At 43.3% G+C, this 22,161-nt stretch overlaps 1 protein-coding gene across 1 annotated transcript in view; it reads right to left on the bottom strand.

Moving 5' to 3' along the window:
* SATB2 (SATB homeobox 2) overlaps positions 1 to 22,161 on the bottom strand; it is a 139,357-nt gene that overhangs the window by 76,059 nt on the left and 41,137 nt on the right. The window contains exon 4 of the mRNA XM_054722858.1: positions 11,046 to 11,148. Within this exon, the coding sequence (XP_054578833.1) occupies positions 11,046 to 11,148 (103 nt within the window). The remainder of the gene's footprint in view (positions 1 to 11,045; positions 11,149 to 22,161) is intronic.

The following is a 22,161-nucleotide window of genomic DNA, read 5'->3' as shown; positions in this document are numbered from 1 at the left end:
GCTAAGACATCTCTCTTTGTGAAGCTCCATGCAGCAACAAGAATATGAGTAGCTTATGTAGTAGTAATAGTGGTAGCTGTAGTATTGCTCTTGCAAGTTTATCTACCAACACTGCGTAAAAAAAAACTGATAATTTTTCCAGAACAATGAACCTAGTATTTCAATGCAAACTTTAATACAGTTCTTTTGGAAAATAACCCCTGGGGTCTGTCCATAATTATAGTAAGTGAAAAGCAATGAACTGAGTAAAAGCTTTTGCACTGAGAAATTTCTAGAATTTCTGATCTATGGATTTTTCCTTAAACCATTAAGATGCTCATGCAAAGGCATTCACTAGCATGAATGAGTGCTATAAAAACACTCGAGTATCCCCCACACAATATCTCCTAAAATCCTGAACGGAAGAATATAATCCAAGTAAAAAAAAAAAAGAAAAAGAAAAAGAAAGAAAGACTCTTTTAGTCTCAGAAAGTTCTCTAGAAGTGATTCGGCAAGATAAGATATGGGCTTGCCTTTGGCACTCTTGGTAGAAAAGTTGCCAAATGAAAAGGATCATTTCAAATGGATATCCAAACCCTGAGCACAGAGAAAAGATACGTGACACACCATTGCTCTGGATTTCCAAACTTCCATCCCAAGATCCTTGCTCCCCCATCATGAGCCCCCAAACCTGGGTGTCCACAGCGATCCTACCTAATCCCCAGTGAAGTCAGATAACTTGTTCAAGGTCAAATACCTGTCCAAATGTGGATAAATATTTAGGAATATTCAAAGGATTAGGGCTGGCTCTAGCCTCATAAGCATAATAAACAAAGCACAAGGCCAGGGAAAGCTACTCCTTTCTCCTTCTCTGAATAACTCAGAGTCTAATTCTTACAGCCTAAATGTTTCACAAGTACTTTTTAATGGATTTCCTTTAGAAAAAAGTGTTCTTATTATAAGTGCTGAAATTGTCATAGCATGCTAATATGCCGCTTTTAAAACATGGTGGCACTGCAGGTAACATCAGGCACTGAGCTAACAACCCCTTTACACATTATTGTCAATTAATCCTCACAACAATTGTGTAACAGAGATATGATGGATATGATGATGCCCACTTTATTGAAGAAGCTCAGAAAAAGTCATGTCACACACTTATCAAAGGAAGAATCAGAATTCAATCCCATGTCTTCAGGACAGGGGCACCTTTGTGGCACTGATTATGCTAAACTGACAACTTGGGGCGTGTGATAATCATTAATTTTAGGGTCTGAGTCAGGACCAGTCAACTTTTCTACGGATAAGTCCTGTTTGTATATGCTTCCTGTTTGTGTATGCATGTGTGCATGCATGCATGTGGCATGCATGTGGCATGGACATGCCTAGGTGACATCATGTATGGATGAGTTAACTGAATGGTGAGGGCTCAACCTCATGCCTCCACTAACATCCTGTCACCTTCCTGAGGTGACAGGCTGAAGCAGCTGGTCAGTTCTAAAAAGTGATGAAGTCACTGATTTAGCTAATCCATAAAATAAGGTCATTCACTTCTGTTTATTGTTTTAATGCATATGATAAATGTTTATTAATCAACTGTTATGTGCTGGGAATGATGTCAGCTCCTGGGGATACAGTACTGAATAATACCAGCTTTATAAAAACGCCACGTATGGATTTGTATCTGACAATTGAACTGTTTAGTACACACAGATGCAACATCTGCCTCTGATTTAAAATGCTTTTCTATTTAATAAAACATAACTCCTTTGGATCCCTATCTTGTTTTTTATTATCAATTCATTCCAGTCATCTAAAACAAATTCACACTCATTATATTTATTTTCATGAATCCCTCTTTCTTTTATTTTTCTTGCGGCCAAAAAAGTTTTGTCCCAAAATGAGTGTGATCAACATGGATTCCAGCTGACGGATGAAAGACATGACTCGCACAACACAGACCTTTAGCAAGTATTCATCATAAACGCTGTAAATATGAAGTGCTTATTAGAACCACGTAGCCAACAAAAAGTAAAATGGATATGCACATTCACATAACATGGTAATAACCTGGGAATCTCGGGCAATCGCAAGAAACTAACATATGATTGAACTGCATGGAATGGCTGATAGGCAACAGTCTGACCTGCAAAAATGACAATTTCATAGGTCCTACCTGATATTTATGTTGACCCTCTGTCTAAACTGGACTACACATAGATGTTAAACAACGCTACTTACTGTTCACCCAAAATCTATCACTGAGTTAAATTCTTTTTAAAGTGTAAATATAACACTGATTTCCCCAAAAACCCAGAATAGCATCCCATCTGCCAATACCCATTATGTCCAATCACAGAAAACACTTCTAATTTAATCTCTCCTATTCAATGACTGCAGGTACAAAGGCAATTTGTTATATGAAAACCAATTTCTGTTAACACAAACAGAGACAGACATGATTTCAAAGAGCTAAAGCTAATATCCCATATATAACAGATATAAATCCCACAGCACTGGGTGGGTAAAAAAAAAAAAACTATTACCAGAGAATTCACTAAATATAATTAAAGAAAATATTAGGCATCTGAAAGGGCTGAGGGCAAAAAGAGAAAAGCTAAGTCTTTTAGGAGCACAACACCTAAAGATTTTTTTCTCTACATTTGTTAAAGAGAATCTGTCTCTGGGTTGAGAACTTGCTTGCAAATCTCTGCCTAGAGCAAGCCATTCAGAGCCAACTTGTTAACTCCTAATAAAACAAGGCTTGGAAGGAAAATGCTTCCAAGCCCGTGAGTGAGGTGGACCAGCCGGCACTGATAATTCCGTATGACTGGTCTTAGGTGTATTTTCCCCTTATTATCAACTTCCTTTTTCCGTCATATTAAGATCCACAAAAAACATGTATGTCTAACATAAAGCAACTTGAATCTGGACACCTCTGGTTTTTGTCAGTAAAAGCTCATAGGACCCCATTATATTCCATGGAAAAAGTGAGCATTATCCATCCACCTTTACCCATACTGCATCTGAACATTATTGTCCCTTTGGTTTCAAACAATGCTTTATCGTAGTTTGTATAATCATTGATCCCTTCAAGTATTCGCATAACTTTACGTATAGGATAAAGCTACTTATATGTAACAATGTCTTTATTTTTCTTCTTTTAACCTGAAGCTATCGTTTCAGAGGTGAATTCACACGAGAGAGAGAAAAACACATTTCAGGAACTTAGCATCATTGTTCAGGAGCATTCTACCTTTGCCAGTTAGCTTTCTACGTGTATTAATTCTTTAGTTCAAACCTATTAAAGAAAAACCAATCAAGGAAATAACCCATGATTCATTCTTTTTTACTCTGATTTTATAGAACTTAAATGTCTTAGGCCATTGTTTAAGGAAAATACTCAATAAACTAGCTAGAAAAACCTCAAAGGTATGTTTTTCTCAGGCTATATAAATGGCCCCTAATTTTAATCAATAAAGGTGTCTCTCTCAGTGGAATTGACTATTACTAAATCTTCAGCTCAATAACTAATTAGTAGAAAAAGAGAATGATTCTGATTACTAATTTGCAAAGGACATTTTTAAAATGATTTAAACGACCAAGTATTTTCTATTTTCTCTCAATTGAAAAATCAGATAATAAATAAGATCAGTCATGATATAATATGTGCAAAAATAAAACTGTTCTAAGTGAATATATGTTCAAATAAGCTCATCTACACAATTTAATTCTATTACTATTTACTAAGTACCTACAATGTTCAAGGTCCTACACTCACCGGGCTCTGAGGAAATCACACAATGGATGAGTCGCCAGATGTTTTTGAAGGGAACTCGTCTAGTGGGGGTTATTCAAGAATCGAGACTACTTGGGAACATAGAACGTAAAAAGGTGATAGCTGAAAGGCCCAGCGTTAGCACTCATAGCCTCCCTGGTATTCCAGATGATTCTAGATTAATGCTCATGCTCTTGGGAGTTCAGGACCCCAAGATCAGATAACCTCCAAGTCTTATAAAAGTTAAAATGATGGCCCATCATCAGTCAGGCAAACAGCTGGTTAAACTGTCTACCACAGGCAATTGTCATGATAGTTCCAGCATCTTGCACAGCACTTGTACTTAAGAGCTTTGAGCACCTTGCAAACTTAAGTGTTTTTCAGCTTTCAACCTGGTAGATTGTGTGAAGAAAAACAAATAATTTTTATGTAATTGATCAAGAAACCAAGAAAATTCTCTGATTTTAACCAACTGGTTCCCCCCAAAATTAGAGGACATCACTATAATCATGCCAGATTTTAAATAAACTGGACATTTTCTGGTCTATACACAAAGATTCTCTTTTCACAACTCTGTAGATTCTTCATCAGTCACCACCAGATAGATCTTTGTTTCTGAGTTTTTAATTTTGGTTCTGGGCAGGACAAATGAAAATCTGAAATTATGGGAAATCAAAAGCATGCTGGAAGTACTAATAAATGCTAAGAATTAAAGAGACCTGTTCCACGATGGATCCTGCAAGGTATATAAAGCAGATGCTCAAATTTATTTTATTTTATTTTATTTTTAAAGAGAGTCTAGTTTTTTTTTTAAATATATTTTATTGATTTTTTACAGAGAGGAAGAGAGAGGGATAGAGAGTTAGAAACATCGATGAGAGAGAATCATCGATCAGCTGCCTCTTGCACACCCCCCTACTGGGGATGTGCCCACAACCAAGGTACATGCCCTTGACCGGAATCGAACCTGGGACCTTTCAGTCCGCAGGCCGACGCTCTACCCACTGAGCCAAACTGGTTTTGGCTCAAATTTATTTTTAAATGACAAAATATGCAACAAAAAGTCTACATTCTAGAGTAATTATTTCATATAGAACATTGAGTTTTTGAAACCAGGCCTTGTATCTTATACTCCTTTCAAATAGTAAGTATACATGATGGATGAATGGATGGATGGATGGATGGATGGATGGATGGATGAAAGGAGGAAGCTAGGAAAGCAGATTTTCTATCCTTTTTAAGCATGTATTTTAAATGGCTTATAAATAGTATAAATATAAGCAGATAGCAAGTTTGTTTCTTTTAATCTACAAACTACTTGTTGACAAACAACTGTTTTACTTCTTAAACATTTTTGAATAAACATATGCAGGCCAAAGAAGCAGCTACCTGTACAGCTGGAATGAGTAAGGAATGAGCCCACATCTAAGCTTAGGGTCCAAGGCACTCTCCGTGCACCATCCTTCCACGTGCCGATGCTACCAAGAAGCTTCTAGTAGGGAGGCCAGGGAGGGCAAGGGGACTGGTGAGCAGTGCTCATCGGGGACTGTCACAATGAAAATGTGCAAGCTCTTCCAAGTGTTGGAAAACCAGTAAGATAAAAAGTGGTTGATTGTGAAAGTGATGCTTCTATTTCCAGGAATCCAATCTACACTAATAAAAGAGAAAGATGAAAATTGACCGTACCTTCCCAACACCCACCAGCCAATCAGGAGTGAGTATGCAAATTAACCAAACAAAGCTGGCAGGTTAATTTGCATATGCAGGCACCAGGCAGCCAGGACAGGGCTGGATGCTTGCATTGCCATGGCGACGATACAGGCGTTCTGCACCGCCCCAGCAGCTCCAGGCCTCTGGGCAGTGTGGGAAGGCAGAAAGGCGGCTCCGGCTGGAGCAAAGGCAGTGCCAGCAGCCAGGGGAAGAAAGGCCCATTTTTGCACAATTCTTCGTGCATCGGGCCTCTAGTGTTGATATAATACTTAAGGAACTAATGTTGGCATTATTTTAAGCAAGGTACAGTATAAGCAGAGGACAGACAAACTTCCTTGCCAAACACCTTGATTTAGATCCAAAGCCGAAAGCAAGTTTCTTTCCTAACTCGGAGGAAGAAGGAGGTAGACAACAGTAAGTGACTTGTACCTCCTGAGAGCCCAGCACCAGCAGGGGCAGAAGTCCCGGCCGCTGATTAAAGGCATTGTCCTGACCACCGACACCACCATGGCTAAGCGAGGGCCGCCTCACGGAGCCAGGTCAGAGGACACTGATTTCTCTATGCAACTCCGAGGCACCACTTTGTAAATGACACAATCATTTTGGGGTACAAGAGGTGCTTTAAATGTGGTAACATTATATCATTTCAGCTATAATGATCATAATTACTTATTTCTTTTAATCACAACCCACTTAACCACTTTAGTACAGAGGACTAGTTCAAGGAGTTTAATTTCCATTCAACATCTAATCTTTGTGTTTACTGAAACCCTTCCCGGGCTTTGTTTACTGTCTGCGCGCTGGCCTGGACGTTTGATCTTGCAAGACTAGATCAGACAGGGTCAGATAAAATACTGATTACTAGAATAAACCAGGCTCGGGGAAGGAACACTGATTTCTAACATCCTCGTTTCTCCCAGCTTTTTAATATTTTGCAAAATAAACTCAAATAAACAAATAAAATTAAGACAACTAGCAATCAGGGGGTTCTTGAGCAATGACTGAGAAGAAGAAAGTGATGGGGGTAATTTTGCTTTTTGAACAAACTATGGGGTTTGGTTAGGTCCATGCATTCTAGTGGTATTATTTTATGACACAAATAATTTCATGATATGCACCAGTATCCATGTGAACTTGCGATGACCCCTTAATTCTGTGACATATTAAATACTTGAGCTCGACCTCACCAAAGAGAACGGTTCACTTGGCGTTTGGTGCCGGGCGCAAAACACTTTAGATATAAAATTATTTTTTAACTTGTTAACTTTTAATTAGGAAATATTTAAAATACAAGAGCCCTTCTTTGTTGTCACTATCTTATTCTTATAAAATCCCCTGCACAAGTAGACTGCCATCAGAGTATCATTGCTAATGGTATGGCCCTCAAATTCCACTTGGTTTCATAAAAATGGTGGGGAAAGTTTTTGCCTAAAAGTAAGTAACACAAAAGAAGAATTAGGTTAAATATAAGTTTTGCATTAAAATGTACAGAACAGCCCTAGCTGGTTTGACTCAGTGGATAGAGCATTGGCCTGAGGACTGAAGGGTCCTGGGTTCAATTCTGGTCAAGGGATCAGTTGCAGGCTCGATCCCTGGCCCTTGTCAGGGCCGATGTGGGAAGCAACCAATCGATGTGTCTCTTTAGAGGTTTCTCTGTCTCTCCCCCTCCCTTTCACTCTCTGTAAAAATCAATGGAAACATATCCTCAGGTGAGGATTAACGAAAAAATAAAATAAAATGTACAGAACATACGAAAGAAAAATTGACAGAGTAAATCCTGCATAATCCCAAGAATTCTTGAAAATAATGTGATAGCATGAACATCTTTAGGTCCCTGTGGACTATCCTTGTATCCAACACTAAAGCTCCTCCACATTAAACAACTGTTAATATTGCCCCTTTTTGTTCTTTTACACAACATGCACACTTTTTTTCTTATACTTTGGAGCTTACTGCTCTACATTGTAAAAATGTAGGCCAGAAGCAATCATAGTATGCGATGAACAGGAATTTTAAAAAAAGCTCTCTAAACCAACCTCCTGCCCCATTCACCCACTTCATCTCCTCGTGGGATGTAGGCTCATGGTTCTGGACATTAAAACCAGAGCATACACACTGTCTCCCCATCCACCATGAATTAACACTAATGTTAACTCAAATATGTCTGTGTCAACCATGATTGTCTTTGAAATTAAAGGAAAAAGGTAAACAGAATGTGCTCTGCTATGATCTCTGGGGAAAATAAAGTTAACAGGCTAAACCAAACCAACTTAGGCCTTTTTTAAAAAATAAGTGTAAATAGTTTAGCTTTAAGAACAACAAATTCAAAAAATGCACATTAAAATGTTTACTTCAAAATTTAGACAATTCCATTTGTATATAGTTTTTACATCTGTTTTTAATGATATCAAGTTATTGATTGTTCATTTTTCTCATATTTATTTAAGCATTAACTATAGAATTTGCAATCTGATCTTTTTTTTTTTTAATCCTTCCAGTAGACTTTTATTTTTGCCAGGTTTTAGTCATATTTACTTTGATCTTTCCGAGTATATAATTATTTTACTGTTTATTTATTTCTATGAGATGAGAAAAAAAATTCTGACCTAGGAGATCTATATGTGGCAATTTGTAACAGAATCACATAGCTTATGTTTAGGAAATCATGGTTTTGATTAAGAAGCAACCATTTAGTTCCCACTGTTTTATTAAAACAGACATTAGCAGATAATAGGAAACATATTTGACAATGCAGCAGGCCTTCAGTCTGGGACATCAGTGAGTTAGCGTGAGATTTCCTTCCACGCTGACTATCAGCCACGGGACACGTAACTAGGTAACTGTGGGCTGACAGCGAGGAGGGAGGGGATGCGGGGAGGAAGCCCAGGAGGAGGGAGAACTGACTTCTCAGCTCGCAGGAAGAGCCCTGAGGTAGAATTCTGGGTTTGCTACTACTCATTTCCTTCTTTTATATACACACACACACACACACACACACACACACACACACACACACACATATATATATACACATACACACACATATATATTTTTTTTTTTTCATTTTGAAAATGGATGGACACAAACAGAAATCTTACAAACAACATCACTACTTCCTCGTGAGAACTGGATTCTATGAGAGAGGATCCCCCACAGCAACATCTATTCGGAGCACAAAGCTTCTAGCCAAGGAACCGTGTCCGTTTAGGTCCAACACGTGCTTTTCTCTGGGGGTGGAGAGTTAATAAAACACTCTTCTCGGGGTGTTGATTTTCTGCGCACCCTCCTACCTGCCGTGAATGCTTTGTTTTCCCTCCCACCCCCTGGGCTGATGCATCAACACCACTTGAACTGTTTTACGGCAGCTTGTGTTTACTTCACACATACCTTAACCTTCCCTGTTCTCCTCCCACTGACACACACACACTCGCGCACACACACTTTCCGCAGGAATGACTAGCTCCGTCTCTCTGAACAGCATGTGTACGCAGCGCCTGGCAGCCCCTTCAGGTATGTGGATCCTTGACCTGATTGAAATCAAGGTCTTAGTCTGCTTTTACGGCACTTAAAAAAATTTAACTGTGCATTTACTATCTTGAAACGAAAAACAACACAAAACACAAAACCTGGATTTCTAAGGAAAGAAAAGAGAAAAGTAGAAGCCGTAAGTGTTAAGGTGTGTGTGCACAGATTCACACTGACACACGCGCTCTGCAGTGGCCATTCTGAAACACTAGCCTGAAGGGTTTCCAGTCTTTCTGAGTCTGGGATTACACTCCAGACGACTAAAGGAGGGCACGCTCGCTCTTCCTTTCTCTCGTAACAGCGAGCAAATGGGATTTCACAAGTGACCTTGGAGCTGCGTGATTCTTTTGATTTTTAACCCAAGAGGGTATGTTCAAGCGCTTGAACCATCTTATGTCAGAAGAAAAACTTGGAGACAGCACGTAGAGAAAAGAAACCCTTCTGAACCACACAATCATGTCTTGTGACGAGGAGTTGTTCATCGTATCCTGTACAAGAGTTAATACTAATAATATTCTAAAGCAAGGGCCCGAGCCAGGATCTAGTGGGTCCTAAGAATTTGAGAATATGTTGAAAAGAAATAGATCTGAACTCAATCGTCAGTGGATTTAATTTCTTTCGGGAGTTCAACATTTTGACATTTTTATTAAGTTGTGTATTTAGCATAAAATGCTCTCATTCCTTTGTAATCAGAAATGTGCCACCAAGACACATGAAGTTCATGTCCTCCAAAGGCAGCCTTGTAAACTAACTCCCAAATAGTCAGCAACCAGCAAGTGCCCCTTCCACACTCTGAACCCCGAGAGGAGCCTGCTGTAGTAAAACAAGAAAATCCATCCTTTACCGTTACCCACTCCCCACCAGCCATGCCACTGGCCCTCAGTGGGGCAGTGAACTGACAACAAGGCTATGAGAACCCACAATGAAACGTGATGGATGATACCATAATTATGCAAAATATGGACTGAAATAGCTGCGAACATCAACCTATTATGTTACCAAAAATTCCCCAAGTGCCCTCAGGGGCCAGCAGCCTTTGAATTGAACAGCATTTGAACTGGGGTGAGAACAACGTAATTTTTCCAACACTGACATATGTGCAAAGGCCAAATATCACCAATATATTTAAAGGACTGGATAACTAGCCAGCAACTTAGGTACTTTAATCATTGCAACGTTCAGATAAGGAAACTGAGTCTTGGTGAAGTTAAAAAATTTGTTCGACCTCACACAGCTGGCAAATGGAAGATAATGATTTGAACACAAGTCCCTTTGCTTTAACCACGGCTCTGGAATTGTCTCCGAATACACACAACAGCAAAACTCCATTTCTGACGCCAAGATTCCTGGGACCACAACAATCCGTCTAATATGTAACTGCTACTTAAACTACAAGTGCTGATTCCTAGAATGACTGCTTTTAAACTTCCAGTACTATATAAGTGGAAATGATTCATTGATTAGCTTTTAAATAAGCATGCCTATGTGAAATAAACCATTTCAAAATATTTTGAAAGATCTCAACCTTCACAAGCATCTCTTGTGAAAACTATAAACTTCATATATTATGCCAAGAATTTTACTTTTAGCCCTAGTGGGTTTGGCTCAGTGGATAGACCACTGGCCTGTGAACTGAAGGGTCCTGAGTTTGATTCTGGTCAAGGGCATATACCTCCTCAGTTGCAGGCCTCGATGGGGGCGCATACGGGAGAAAACCAATCGATGTGTCTCTCTCACATCAATGTTTCTCTCTCTGTCTCTCCCCCTTCCCTTCCACTCTGTCTAAAACCCAATGAAAAAAAGATATCCTTGGGTGAGAATTAACAAAATAGGACAACAACAAAAAAAGAATTTTACTTTTAGTTCTAATACCATCTTAGTTTTAAGAAAGTCAATTTGGATCTCTTGATGGAAGTATTAAGAATACTGTCTTTATTAAAAATTACATAAAATGTTATTTTAAACGTATACCTAAAATTAGCATAAATTCCAAAGACTCAACAACTCATTAGCCTAAGAAACTGAAAATAGTCTTCAAAAATAAAAAGTTTACCTTTAATCTTCTTGTACTTCTTATACCATCGCCCAAACTCCTGGCACTTGGTTGCTGACACGTTGGCATAATATGTGCTATTTACAATGGATGAAATCATACTCTGTAAAGAAAAAAAACACAGTTATTTTTCATAAACGTGAGTACTCCCTTTCAGGGACAAGAAAGGGCACACCATCGCACACACCAATCTCCTTTGTCTTTTAAATTGGAAGAACTCAATCCTCCTGCAAACTAAACTATTAAACACTAAATATGATTACCTAGCCCTAGCTGGTTTGGCTCAGTGGATAGAGCGTTGGCCTGCGGACTGAAGGGTCCCAGGTTCGAGTCCATCAAGGGCACATGCCAGGGTTGTGGACTCGATCCCCAATAGGGGGTATGCAGGAGGCAGCCGATCAATGATTCTCTCTCATCATTAATGTTTCTGTCTCTCCCTCTCCCTTCCTCTCCAAAATTAATAAAAATATATTAACCAAAGAAAAGGTATGATTACCTAAATTTACTATCCCTTTAACTAATACTTGTCAAAGTATAAGGGACAGCGTCAAAGATGGAGGGCAGGCCAGGCACGGCCGGTGCCCAGGGAGAGAACAGCTGTGATTTAGAAACCAGAGCACAAGGTGAGACCCGAAGCCGCAGCCTCCGTCACCCAAGAATGCCTTTCAGAGGCGTCTGTTCCCTCTCCAACGGCAGCGATCACACAGAGCCAAGAGCCAGGGAACATCCGTGCTGCACGCTGCAGAACAACGTTTAGGGAAATAAGTTAAATTAATATAATTTATAGAAACGTGTGATTAGCACCGGTGTGAAAATTCACCCAATGAAAAAATTAGCAGCGCTATTTTGGAGCCAGGGAAGCTAAGCCTAACACTTGTGCTATGTTTCAACCAGAAATGACTCCAAGCTAACCCTTCCTGAGTGCCTCCCCTTCCTCCTCTGTAACTGTGGTAGAAAGAGAAGGGGAACATTACCTATCTGCCGCTGAACAATTAAAATGATGACCACACACCCTGAATTTTCTACAGCTGTGTTTTCGGGCAATATACCATGTCTGGGCCAGCGTTGGTGGCAAATGTTAACTTACATCTCAATGAGTGTGAGATAGGACATGCGTATGCCTTGTAAATAGATTTTACTGCTGCAAATTCTGTCTAAAAACAAATGGACATAATAAACAATTCAGGAGATCCGAAGGTCTTATATCCTGCCTTGGGCTCATCTTTCTCTAAAACAGGTCCCCCAGATACAAAGCAGCTGAGTGAAATCTTAGGACGTCTCATGGCATTTCTACAGAGTAGCTGCGCTTAAAAGGAGGGCGACACGCCAAGGTGATGGCACGTTATTCACCAGGAGGTTCCCATGCCAGCCGCAGTCCTGCACGGCCGCCCGCTGGAAACAACGCCCCCTGCGAGCCCACGCGCCCCCTCTCTCCACTCGGTGTGCAGCGCTGGTGGGGGAGGGGCCTTAATTCAATTCCCAGAAACCCCTTTGGCCCTTTCTGCAGAGCAGATGGCCACCCTCCCCCGGTTGCTGATCTCTAAGGGACAGCTCTGCTCTCCAAGGGGAAGTAACACGGAGGACTCTCCATCTCAGGGTCTGAGCACAGCCCTCGGAGCGCAAAGGGCCAGGAGCTCCTGAGTGTGCTGCAGAACTTCCGGGCCTCGCCCGCTGCCCTGGAGGATCCGTGGGACACGAATCTTCCGGAGGGGGGTCTGCTGTGTGTACTATTAACAAAGGGGGAAGGAGTCTAGTCCTAGCTGGGCCGGTGCCCTCTGGCTGAGCTGTTCTCTCTGTCCTGGTCGGAGATACCCAGACCTGGGATGAAGTGACTGTATCTGTTTCAATTTTTTCTTCCTCCCTCACGTCTACCACAGTGCTGATGTGGGATAGCTGAGTCACTGGAATATCACAGATGAAAGGGGACAGCGATGAAATTTTAAAATGCCAAAGTGAAATGTCATAATAACGAAAGATTTAACGTGAAAGCCGCCTGGTAGTCGAGGCACCCGCCACCCTGTTGGCTGTGGACGGTCCTCTCTGGAGGCTGTCTGTAGGGATGCTATCCCCCACCGGAAGGCTCCGGCTACACAGCCACGCAGGAGTCGGCGCTAAGCCTCCCGCTGCAAAGTGATTTAACATCCAGAGCAATGGTGAGCTCAGAGCGCCAGCATCCATCTCCCAGAAAATGCCTTTCGGAGGGCTGTTCCCTTTCCAGCTGCAACAGAAAGACTAAGGTGGAGAGGGACTCAGGCCCTGCCCGGAGCTCAACTCCTCCGCCCTAAGACGGGCCGCAACCCTGATCATCCGGCCCCACACCGTCCACATGTCCACATGTCCACATGTCCCTGCCTTCATGTTCTGTCTTTGCTCCACAGGCACCTTCCCTGACACAGCCCAACGCCAGTGTCGACCCAGGTGGCGAGGAGATGAACACCTGGGTTTCTATGGCTGTCACCAGGTCCTATGCTAGAGGCACATTCACACTCAATTAAAAAGGAGGTGGCCACCGAGACTCAACCAGATCTGTTCTCTTCCCCAGAGCACGATACATTGGTTTTCATCTTTACTCATCACAGAACAAAAAAATAAACAGGGTGAAGCTATGAACTGAGCCAAGGAACTATGGGTAGTAAATAAAGAGAGCTTCCTAGCTAATGGGAATAGTTAGTCACTGGAAAGATCTCTTCCAATTTGTGGCAAATTTTATTCCTACTAATTCTCTACAGGTCTTTACAGATAGTTGACACTCGGAGAAGTTTTACTGATAGAAGTTTGTTTAATTCCCCGGAGAGCTTTAAAGACAGAAGAGGTACATCCTGGGGATGTTTTACATGCAGGGTCATGCTATGCCTTATTATTTCAGTTTCAAACATGAACATGCCCTAACCCTACATTAGACTGTTACATTCTCATAGCCCGAGTCTGAATTACTAGGTCTCACTAGAATATTCTGGACACATACTACAAGGTAAACTTAATGTTAATGTCAACTTATTTTTTAAAAAAATCAAAACTTAACTCATTATAAACAACACTGCAGGGGGGGTTAAGGCAGACGCAGCACATGCGGCCTTTACAAGGAAGCACGCTCTCCAGAGGGCCCGGCACCGGAATCTGGATTTGCCACATCTCACCATTCTCCAGCCACGTGTTTTAAACACTTAATGTCCCTGAAACTGGGACGCATCTTACCATCAGTAGCATGTTAGACCTGATGAGATGCAGTTGCTGCAGAATGGAATGAGTAATGATTAAAATCTCTCCCACCTACTACCCTGCCAAAAAGATCTAATTTCCATTTACTGCTTTTTCAAAGACGTATATAATTCTGCAGTTTGCATTGCTCTTTTATGTTTCCCAGTCGTTCTTGAGCAACCACAGAACTTTTAGGATCCCCACTCCTTCCCGATAAACGAACAGGATCTTTTCCAATCCAGAATGCAACCAAACCCTGAGTGTCCATGTCAATATAACGCAATGCTGATACAAGTCAAAAAGTGTACTGTTATGTGTTGGCTAAACGAAGGGCTGTGCTTTATGGAGCGTTATATTAAAGTGACTTTGCATATACTGAGCTCATTTCTTCTTTTTTTAAAAAAAATATATTTTTATATGATTTCAGAGAGGAAGGAAGATGGAGACAGAGATAAAAACATCAATGATGAGAGAGACTCATTGATTGGCTGCCTCCTGCACGCCCCACACCGGGGACTGAGCCCACAACCCAAGCATGAGCCCTTGACCGGAATCAAACCTGGGACCCTTCAGTCCACAGGCCAACGCTCTTCCCACTGAGCCAAAATGGCTAGGGCTGAGCTCATTTCATGTTGCATGGTGCAGGCTATAAGAAAGAATGGGGAGGACACACATACAATGGGAAGTCAAGGCAGCCCCTTCAGACACTTAGTCACAGCCATAAACATCACATGGACAGTGATCCACCACAGCTATTTCATGGGAAAATATTATGTGTTAAAATAAGTAGGAAGGCTTACCATGTCCTGCCAACTATAGAAATGTTCTGGAAGTTCCAGACCTTTTTGTAATTAATCGTGAGATTATAAATATGAAGACTGTGGATGGGGCGTATAATCAAAGTGTCCTCATTTGCAGTCACTCTGACACATCATTTGCCACTAGTATTTGCAAGTTTTGAGTTTTTTTTTGTTTTGTTTTTGTTTTTATAAAAGGAGGTATTTGAGAATTCGAAATATACCAGAATTAGCTACTCCAAAGTATACTAGCTCATTTGAATTTGCGCTACGCCAAATTGCAAAAGCATATAATACTACTGCTAATAGTACTTATGAGAGCTAAGTAGATGGCCTCATCTAAAAGGAAGTTTTGGTTTAGGTTCCTCAGACAAACGTTAACCACGTCCGTGTGTGTTTTCACCAGCCGGAGAACAGACGTCACCTGTGCTTAGAACTAAGGTTCTAATTTTCAAATTGAGGACGCGAAGCTCAGAATGTAGCATCTTGTCCAAAGTCAAAAAGCAATGGGGAGCCCCACAAAGAGACACCACTACCAGGCCCCACTGCGTCATGGGTCTCTTAAGAAGGGACGCTAATCAATGAAAGGAAGGACGTGTTCCCCATCACCTCCATCTGCCAGCACACGCTCAACACTGGACACTGCAATCAATTCTTTAGACAAAGCAAGAAACAAGGTGACGGAAAGTAAAACAACGGTGTGACTCAGGCCCCTCCTATGAGTGGATTAAGTTTAGAGTCAGAGAAAACTAGGGAATCAAACTTAAAAGAAAAAGCAAAACAATAACCATGAATTAAGATGATCTGTACAAGACACTTAGAAAGATCTGAGTATCCCCTCTCCCTCCCCCAAAAGAGGAAGATACAAGGATCGTCTATTCTTCCCGGCCTTCCCCGTGGCTCGATGAGATTTGTTTGAACAGGAACATTACAATAAGAGTAGCCAACCTGCAAACACATAATACAGTTGCTCCAAAAAAAGAACATTTTAAAAGCAAAGTGGATGGTTAGACATTCTGCCAGTGCAAATGTCCTGTTTAGCAACAAGAGTGTCAGAATAAGGGAGAAGCCGGCATCTCCGGCCTCTTTGCCCACGCTAACCTGGAGGACAAAGCATGATGCAGGCAATAAATAATACGTGCATTCGTTGCTCATTTTCGGCTTCTTCATGCTGCTCTGTGATATGCTAAATAACATACTGAACATCTATAATAATAAAAGTGTAATATGCTAATTAGACTGGACAGCCGAACGACCTTCCGGACGTCATTCCGGAAGAAGCCACAGCGGCGGGGGCAAAGGCAGAGGCAGTTAGGGGTGATCAGGCAGGCAAGCGAGCAGTTAGGGGCATCAGGCAGGCAGGCAAGGGGTTAAGGGCGATCAGGCAAGCAGGCGAATGGTTGGGGCAATCAGACAGGCAAGCAGAATGGTTAGGGGTGATCAGACAGGCAAGCAGAGTGGTTGGGGTGATCAGACAGGCAGGCAGAGTGGTTAGGGGTGATCAGGCAGGCAGGCAAATGGTTGGGGCAATTAGGCAGGCAGGTAGGTGAGCAGTTAGGAACTAGTGGTCCCAGATTGCGAGAGGGATGTCCAAGGGGTCCCGGATTGTGAGAGGGTGCAGGCAGGCTGAGGGACCCCACCCCTGTGCACAAATTTTGTGCACTGGGCCTCTAGTGAGATTTAAGGATACTTCATTAAGTATGGTAAAGAAAAAAACCTGGTGTGGAGGAGTTGCTTGGTCATGTAAAACTCATTTGATGTCATTCGGCAGCCTCCCACCATCGCTTCCCAGCCCTTTCTAAGCTATGCGATCTGAGTGGAAAACTGTTACCATCCGCGCTGAAAGAACCACTTCCTCCGGGATTTGGGGTGTAAGAAGCCTCCATGTGAGAGCTTCCCTCCGAAATAACCATGGAGAGGCTTACTTATCTGAGGACCTGGGGTGTGGACACCTGCCTCGGAAAGGTGTAAGGATTCGGGGAGATGATGTGTGGAAAAGTGCTAACACAAGATGCAGGGTCAATGGATGTCGGCTCTTTCCCCTCCATGCAATCACTTCACATGGTCGCCTCAATCACCCACTCAGGCGTTCTTTCAAGCTGTCAGAGCCTCCGTCAACATGAGTTCATGAGGTTGGGCCTCGAACTAAAACAGCTTTGTGTGAAAATAACAATTGAAAGCTGGTTACTACAAGACAGGGTGCATCCTCACTTCATACACGAATTTAAGATTCAATGAAACAGACAACTGGCAACTGGTTAGCACAAGACTGGCCCAGCAGTTATCATCTGCTTGCCTGTAGATGAGACTCGATCGACTGGTTTTCTTCTCCTGACCCAACTGGCTGCCTGATTTCACCGCCCGATTATGTTGGCACCTGGTACATTTAAGTTAATCCTTTCACGATCCCTAAATGGACCACGGTTGCTAGGGATAACAGAAATAATTATCTGACAGCATATTTCTAAAGAAGGCCAGCAATGCTATTCCACCATCACACTGGAAATCTAGTCACGTGTCCGCAGCTCAGTGACTTCAGCCAGTCATTTTGTTCCATAAATACTTGACAGTAAAACCTCAACTAGGGACATGGGACAGAGCTTTGAACACATAGCTACATGCTTGAAATAAGCCAACACAAAAGGACAATTGTTCTATGATCTTACTTTTATGAGGTGCCAAAACAAGAACATTCGCAGAGACAGGAACCAGAAGAGGGGCACAAGGGGCTGGGGAGGAGGGGGGGTGGGGAATTATAACTTCATGGACACAGACTTCCTCTTTGGGATGATGAAAAGTGTGGCAATAGATGGGCGTGATGGTGGCACAACACTGTGAATGTAATTAATGACACGGAGTTGTAAACTTAAAAATGGTTTAAAAGATAAACTTCATGTTATATGTATTTTACCACCAAAAAATATATATAATTTAAAGCATATCTAGAGTCACAGAGAGCATGGTGGGGGGGGGGGGTGGGCAGAGGGACATTGGAAGGTGCATTCATTCACAGACTGTTCTTTCAATGCAATTTTCAGTCAACAAGAAGGTCTTTTTAGCCATTCCCTTTGGTCATCCTAACCCATGAGGTTGACAAGGCAGGGACTGTGAGCTCTCCTTATTTCAATGGATCAAAACCCTGAGGACTGGGGCTTTATCGTTTAACTCTCCCTCAATTAATTAGAAATAAGCCACAGGAAGACATGTTCATCTGCCCCTGCATGGACTTCCCACTCTTCACTGTCCGGGGTGCTCTTCTGAACTGCAGCCCACCGGGAAGTCCAGGAAAGGATGGATATGTTAGCCACTGAGTCATTCCTTCATGCAACTGCCAAATCTGAGTGAGGAAAGATCTAAAATGGTTTGGTTTGGGGGTAATAAGGAAAAATTATTTAAAAACAGGAGGTCATGGTTCGATTCCCGGTCAGGGCACATGCCCGGGTTGCGGGCTCCATCCCAGTGTGGGTCGTGCAGGAGGCAGCTGATCAATGATTCTCTTCCATCATTGATATTTCTATCTCTCTCTCTCCTTGTCCCTTCCTCTCTGAAATCAATAAAAACATATTTTTAAGAAAATAAAACCAGACATCTTTTACTCATGCGTGGAGTCTATTTTAAATAGCCTGATAGCCAACCTTTCTCCTCTGAAGAGGTAGTGCTGCGTGCTTCGCTCTCCTCTTCCTAGATAGAAGGCTGGTCCCCCATTGTCCCCACCAGAGCCCCAGCCCACTGCAAAGTGCCAGGCGCTCACTCGGGGCTCCCTAATGCTGGCGGATTGCACCGCTCAGTTACCCTCTCACCTTCTTAGAAGAGAAATGCGTTTGTGTGTTTTTCACATCCCATAGGTTGAACCTCAAGAAATGAATGCACCTCTTGTACTGCAACCTCCAGCAGAGTCAGTGAGGTTTTCTAAACGCAGTCCAGCCACGCAATGCAGGGGAACCATCTGGAACGTTTGAGGGGAACACCTGCAGGACTAGGGATGGGTCCACCTTCCATGCCCGTGCTGGCCGAGGACTCCCCCATCGAGATAGACGCTCCAAAATCGCACAGCACACCAGAAGCCCAAATCAAACCTCCCCCAAATCTAAACAACAGTCCCAGCCCGCTTGACTAAAACTGTGCTGGGCATCGCCGATCAGCTGACTGCAGTCACTGTCGCTAGTTCAAGACATTGTAGGGCTGCCAGGAACACTGTCACATTACTAAAACTTCACATCTCACAGCACTTTCTACAACACTCCATACTCAACTCTTCGTTTGTTTGTTTGTTTGTTTGTTTGTTTGTTTGTTTATTTTAGAGAGGAAGTGAGTGGGAAAGAGAGATAGAAACATCAATGATGAGAGAGAATCATTAGTCTGCTGCCTCCAACATGGCCCGAACTGGGGATCAAAGCCCACAACCTGGGCATGTGCCCTGACTGGGAATTGAACCATCACTTCCTGGTTCATAGGTCGACACTCAACCACTGAGCCATGCCGGCCAGGCTATCCTCAACTCTTTAAACCCATCAGAGCAGTGGTTCTCAAGAGAGAGTGACAGTGCTCCCTCCTAGGACACCTGGAAATGTCTGGAGACATTCTGGTTGTCATAACGGGGCGGGGGCGGGAGGGGGGCGGGAGGGATGGGAAGATGCTACTAGCATCTAGTGGGTGGAGGCCAGGGATGCTCTGGACATCCTACAACACACAAACAGCCCCCCCACCACAAAGACAGGTCCAGCCCAGAAGGTCAATAGGGACGAGATTGAGAACTCCAGCCTTACGGCCACAGCTACGTGGAGTGACACACTGTGCTGACTGGGGAACATGAAGATAAACAAGAGTTGGCGTCTGCGGCTGTGGGCAATTCACCCGTGATGGGACAGGCAGATCCCGGGACAGCGGGCTGGGGTAAGCGCTGGGGCAGAGGGGTGTGCGGAGGCTACCGAGAGCAGAAGCCATACTTCAGGTGGAGGTCAGACCTTCCCCAGCGCTGACTTTCTGCTGGGATTAGAAAGATCTCATCAAGTAGGAGAGATTAGTGCATGCTGGAGAAAGCACGTGCGAGAGCAAGCGGGTGACTCCAGGCCATCGGCATGTGTGCAAGGGCTGCCAGAGCCAGAGGGCAACACGGGGCGTCTCCCTAAAGGGCCAGGTCCACGGGCTTGGGAGACGGCTAACCATTTAAAAGGTGGTGATTTTCCAGGCATTTTCTTAAATATCAAAAGCACCTGCATATTGAGTAGAATATAAACGTGGTATGTATTTTTAAAATAACAGAAGAAGCTGCCCTGGGCGGTGTGGCTCAGTTGGTTGAGTGTTGTTTCATGTACCAAAAGGTCACAGGTTCGATTCCCTGTTGGGGTGTGTGCCGGGTTGTGGGCTCGATCCCCAATAAGGGGTATGCAGGAGACAGCCCATCGATGTTTCTCTCTCACATCAATGTTTCTCTTTCTCTCTCTCCATCTCTCTTCCTCTCTCTAAAATCAATAATAACATTTTTAAAAATACACAAGAAGCCCAGCCGGTGTATCTAAGCCAGGGGTCTTCAAACTTTTAAAACAGGGGGCCAGTTCACTGTCCCTCAGACTGTTGGAGGGCCGAACTATAGTTTAAAAATAAAACTATGAACAAATTCCTATGCACACTGCTAAGTCGGCTGCTAAGCAGGACAGGCAGCGGCGGCAAAAACACCCAGCGGGCCGGATAAATGTCCTCGGCGGGCCGCATGTGGCCCGCGGGCCATAGTTTGAGGACCCCTGATCTAAGCGATTAGCGTCGACCCATGAACCAAGAGGTCAGGGCACATGCCTGGGCTGCAGGCTTGATCTCCAGTAGGGGGCATGCAGGAGGCAACCAAACGATGTTTCTATCTGTCTATCCCTCTACCTTCCTCTCGCCCTTAAAAAAAACACACAAAAATCAGTAAAAACATTTTTAAAAAATAACACAAGATACTTCGTTAACCTTACAAAGTACAAGGGTACTAGTTAGCTTTCTCCCATCTCAGGAATATTTTGGTGAAGTCTCAACAATGGCAAATGTTCCAAATACTTAATGCCATGTGTTTGGAGCACAGGGCAGGTACAGGTAGAGGGGCAGATGGCTCTGGTAGGAGGTCAGGTGGACAGAGTCCTCTGATGGCTCTCAGAGGCCATGCTACAGAACCTGTTCCTCCGACAGAGTGGGTGAGGGGCAGGGGGGAGATGACTGGAGGGTTACAGGGGAGGAGCTGGCAGGAAGTAGGGCTGGAGCAGCAGGGGACGGGGGTGTGGGAGGAGGTCATGACACATGACAACTTGAAGTGTCTCCGATGAGAGGTGAGGAGGTGAGGAGAGTCTCAACAAGGCCACGGCACAAAGGAGGACGGTTTTCGACGTGGAGGCAGTGGGACCCATAGGCTCAAACATGAGAGAAGAAACTTTTCAGGGGGGGCAACTAGGTGGGCAAGCAACGGGCACAGAAAATGGAGCGAGAACTCTGTTTACAGCAGGAGTACAGATGATGTCGTGTGGGCCTCCAGACAGCCCTGTGAATTACGTAAGCTGTGTCCACACGATCATGTCGCGTTGACAGAAGAGTCTAATGGAGCTCGGGGAGCGCAGGCCTCGCCAGGATGGCACATCCGGCATCAAAGAACAGGCCTTGGGGCTCAGGCCTCTCGGCCTCTGATCTGGGTTCCTTCGCTCTTGCCCTCTCTCCAGTCACAGGTCCTAGTTATAATCAGGCCTGATCATCACGATAGATCAGTTTGGGCCACATTTCCACCGGCCTTAAAGGCCTGGATAAAACTCGGAGTTGGTGATATGAAGTTAGGAGCTTGTCCTCCTCCAGGCAAAGCCCCTTCTGACTTCCATGTACGTGAATCCAAGAGACAGTTCATTGTGACTAATTGTGAAATCAGGACAAATGATCGAAAGTTCTTTTCCTAAACTGCTCTTCATTCAGTCCCTGTATATGATCAGAATAATTCAAAATCATTATTTTTATAACTTCATGAGCTATCACATTGGAATAAATCAAATTTCTAGCAACAGCCTTAGCACCTGCATACATCCTACAGGTAGGCACTGAAATGGCCTGGGTGTGCGCTGTAAGCACCAATGCAGGCACAGAACCGGTTTGTGATCAGTTCACTT

This window comes from Eptesicus fuscus, chromosome 11 (genome assembly GCF_027574615.1).
Source record: "Eptesicus fuscus isolate TK198812 chromosome 11, DD_ASM_mEF_20220401, whole genome shotgun sequence".
NCBI classification, from domain to species: Eukaryota; Metazoa; Chordata; class Mammalia; order Chiroptera; family Vespertilionidae; genus Eptesicus; species Eptesicus fuscus.
This window is presented reverse-complemented; position numbering and strand designations above follow the sequence as displayed.